The sequence below is a fragment of the Pundamilia nyererei genome, unplaced genomic scaffold, assembly GCF_000239375.1.
Source record: "Pundamilia nyererei isolate P.nyererei 1_Seehausen unplaced genomic scaffold, PunNye1.0 scaffold00016, whole genome shotgun sequence".
NCBI lineage: Eukaryota > Metazoa > Chordata > Actinopteri > Cichliformes > Cichlidae > Pundamilia > Pundamilia nyererei.
This window is the reverse complement of record NW_005187417.1, coordinates 1,869,379-1,873,269: the sequence shown is the minus strand read 5'-3', so window position 1 is coordinate 1,873,269 and position 3,891 is coordinate 1,869,379. Positions and strand designations below refer to the sequence as shown.

At 41.7% G+C, this 3,891-nt stretch overlaps 1 protein-coding gene across 1 annotated transcript; it reads right to left on the bottom strand.

The window, feature by feature from the left end:
• LOC102214846 (E3 ubiquitin/ISG15 ligase TRIM25-like) lies at positions 1 to 1,698 on the bottom strand. The gene has a single exon (XM_005725649.1). The coding sequence runs from the start codon at positions 1,696 to 1,698 to the stop codon at positions 1 to 3; it is 1,698 nt and encodes a 565-aa protein (XP_005725706.1).
• Positions 1,699 to 3,891: the final 2,193 nt, after the last annotated feature.

Here is a 3,891-nt window from a genome sequence, read left to right as displayed (position 1 = left end):
TTACACAGGACTTACAGGCACTAGTATTGTTTTTAGCTCGCACAGCTCAGCAGCAGCAGCAGGAGCATCAGAAGAAGCAAAAACACCAAGACCCTGATACAGCGGCTGAGTGAATGTGGTCTGAACTCTGTGGAGGAGATTCACCGTGTCAGAGACGCTGTAAAAGGACAAAATACCTCCACTGTGATCCAGGTACATGCCTATTCTTGAGGACTGAGGGCCTCTGATTAAAGTGCTGGTGGCATTGTGTCTGAACTGATAACTGTTATGAAAACACTCTAAAGCCCAGGATTTGTCATCATTTCCAAATCCACTTTCATACCCTGTTCTTCTGATATCTTTGTAGGTAACCGCTATTGAAACTTCAAATGACTTCTTCTCCACCTCCCAGTAATGACGTCCACTCAGGCTCTCTCTGCTCAGGACCTGAAACATGTCAGTGAATCTGTCTTGATGACTGGGATATAACTGTTTTTCACTCATCACAGTTGCTTTTCTGTTCCCTTCAGATAGTGACAAGTGTGTGTTTGCTGTGTTTGGATCCAGTGTGAGTACTTGTGAGTGTTGTAAACATTCTGCTCGGGTCTTAGGCTCTCCTGATGGTACTGAAACACTAACTTCTTTCTCTATCAGTGAAATTTTGGTGGAAGTATCGGTAAAAATCGTGTGTAGTTTTTCTTTGGCCTTGTGCGCAGCTAGTGTCACGTCCTCGAAGTACTGCAGAAGATGCATGTTAATCCTGCGTGGGTCGGTTCCCTGATTTATGCATGTCAAAGAGGAGTAATTTTGAATAAAAGTTGCATGATCTTTTCTATGTGACAGCTGCTCAAGCTCAGCATCTCTCCTCCTCAGCCACCTGAGCTCCTGCTGCAGCTTGGCTCGAAGCTCTTTGGCTCGACTGACTTTTGTCTTCTGCTGGGATTTAATCTGCAACTTCACATCAGACCTCATGTTGTTGATAAGATGAAGCAACTGAGTAAAGATCTCCTCACTTTCCTTGAGAGCCTTATCAGCAGAATAATTGATGGCATCCATCTCATGCTGAAGCACCTTCATATCATTCTCTCTGTCCTGGAGTCTCTTTTTAATCTTTTGTTGACTTGAAACAAGCTCCTCCTCCCATTTACTGCGTTCTTCCGAGGCCAAGATCATGCCGTGGTGTTTGTGTTCATACACTGCGCAGAGAAGGCAGGTACACTTCTGGTCTGTGCGGCAGAAAAGCTTCAAATCTTTACCGTGACAAGAGCAGATGTTCCCCTGGAGCTTCCCTGATTGTTTGATGAGCGTGTGTTTTTTATAGGCAGGGGATTCATAGTGAGGGTGGAAGTGTTGCCCACAGTAAGAGACCAGACGCTCCAGACAGGATTTGGTAGCTTTCAGCTTCCTCCCAGAGCAGACATCAAAGGTCACATCTCCAGGTCCAGCGTAGCAGTGATCAGCTTGGAGTTCAGTCGTCTGCAGCTCTTCCACTAACTCTGCCAAGACAGTGTTTTTCACCAGAGCAGGCCTCGGTGTGAAGGTCTGTCTGCACTGAGGGCAGCTGTGGGTTTTCTTGTGATCTTCCTCATCCCAGTGATGTTTAACACAGTTTGTACAGTAGCTGTGTCCACAGGGAATAGTCACCGGATCCTTCAGCAGATCCAAACAGATCGAACAGCAGAGCTTTTTCTTCTCTACTTGAATATGTTGCTGCTCCATTTCACGAAGAGACACAGAATGTGAAACAGTTTCCCTTTCTTATGCACACACCAACGTGCACAGACAGATAGGCACACACACGTAGAAAATACAGACCAAAGCTTAGTTCTCCTTTGTCATGTGCCTCTGCTTCTCTGAAATGAATGAACATTTATATGTTCATGTTTCCAACACCCAGCCCCTTTCCACCAGTGCAGTAAGAGGCAGGAAGTTGCAGACATGAAAGCTGTGGGGGAGGCTGTAACAGGAATCCGGAGATGACTAAGGAGTTAGTCACATCCATTTCCTGGAAGGGACCGCATGTGTTTACATTCCTGCCGCATAAAATTAATTCATCATGTTTGTTTTCATTTTTTGCAATACACTTTATCCTTTTATAGAAGCTGTTCAAGTTTGCCAATGATGCCTAAACACTCCAGTCAGGAGTTATGTCAGACTTACATGAATATTGCCATGATATCATGTTTTACTTTTGCCACGTGTGGCACAGTGTGATGGGCTCGAATAATCCATTTGAACCCTTATGAACTCACTGCCCATTTAATTGTTATGTTAATGCTACACTAGATGTAGATTAATCTCACAGCCTGTCAGCCATATCAAACTATTCTAAAATAAACTTTAAGCTATTTGACTCCACACAGGAGTGCCCTATTTAGGGGGAAATTGGGACAATATTAAGGCCCTGTGACTGACAAAAGCCCCCAAATAATGATAGAAATTTAGATTATTAAGAAACATTACACCCTCCGATGCACTCCAGTGAAAAAGTATTTGACACCTTCCTGATTTCTTGGATCTTCTTAGCTCTTCAAGGCAATTTTAATATTAGTCAAATATAACCCAAGTAAATACAGAATGCAGTTTTTAAATGATAATTAAATTTTTTAAGGGAGACACCTACCTAAACACTTACCTGACCATGTGTGGAAAAAGTAATTGTCCCTCTTGTTAAATCGTGGATTCACTGTGATTAGCTACAGTTCCATTCATACACAGGCCTGATTACTGCCAGGCCTGATAAATCAAGAAATCAGTGAAGTAGACTAAAAGATCTCAAAAAGCAACACATCCTGCCATGATCTAAAGAAAGAGCTAAGAAATAAAATCATTGAGGTTTATTAGTTCTGGAAAGGGTTGCAAAGCAATTTCTAAGGGTTTGGGACTTCAGCGAACCTTGGTGAGAAAATTTATAACAATGATGAACCTTCCCGGGAAAGGCCAGTCTACAAAAAAACCTCAAAAAGCACATCAATGACTCATCCGGGAGGTCAACAAAGAACCCAGAACAGCATCTAAGGAACTGCAGTCCTCACTTGCTTCACTTAAGGTCAGTGTTCATGTTTCAATAACTCAATAACTAACAAATAAGAAAGAGACTGGGCAAAAATGGCATCCATGGGAGAGTGAAATTCGCTGCTTACCAAAAAGAACACAATTATTTTAAAAAATAAATCTTGATGATCTCCAAGACTTAAAATATTCTGTGGACGACTGACAGGCCAAAATTTGAACTTTGGGAGGTTTTATGTCCCGTTACTTCTGGCATTAAAAACAATAGAGCATCATAACAGCAAACATGTTGGTGGTATTGTGATGGCCTGGGGCTGCTTTCCTGCTTCAAGACCTGGATGACTTCCCATAACTAATGGAACCATAAATTCTGCTCTCTACCAAAAACTCCTGAAGAAAAGCTTCTGACCATCACTTCCTGAAGTGCAGTAGGGTTCTACAACATTACAATGATCCAAAATACACCAGCATGTCTGCCTCTGAATGTAAACATAAATTAAAAAAGAAAAAGTTTGGAGTAGCACCATGTGAGGGATTATAACCATATTTTCATTATGCTTCCACAATGACAATAAAGACTCTTGAATGTGGTGCATAAAATGAAAAGAAAGTAAAACATGACAGAGAAAAGAATCAAGTCCTTATTAAACAGCTATCTTGAAATACTGCTGTGCTCTTATTGGGCAGTTCTTCTTCTTCTTCTTGTTTTTACTTAAATTCATGGATCTTCCAAGTTCTTACATAGATTTTAATTCAGCTTGTTGAGTCATGTCTCTGCCTTATAAAGGCTTCATCTAGTATTGACAAAGAAAGAGAAGTGAGTGGTCCTAAGTGAAAATGCTGATTGTGAAAGCACTTGGCTTTCTTTGTGCGATGACGGAGGCACAGAAGTCCACCCCC

What these genes read in the sequence shown, in the direction of transcription:
- LOC102214846 (XM_005725649.1), bottom strand. Translation starts at nt 1,698, where the DNA reads ATGGAGCAGCAACATATTCAAGTAGAGAAGAAAAAGCTCTGCTGTTCG.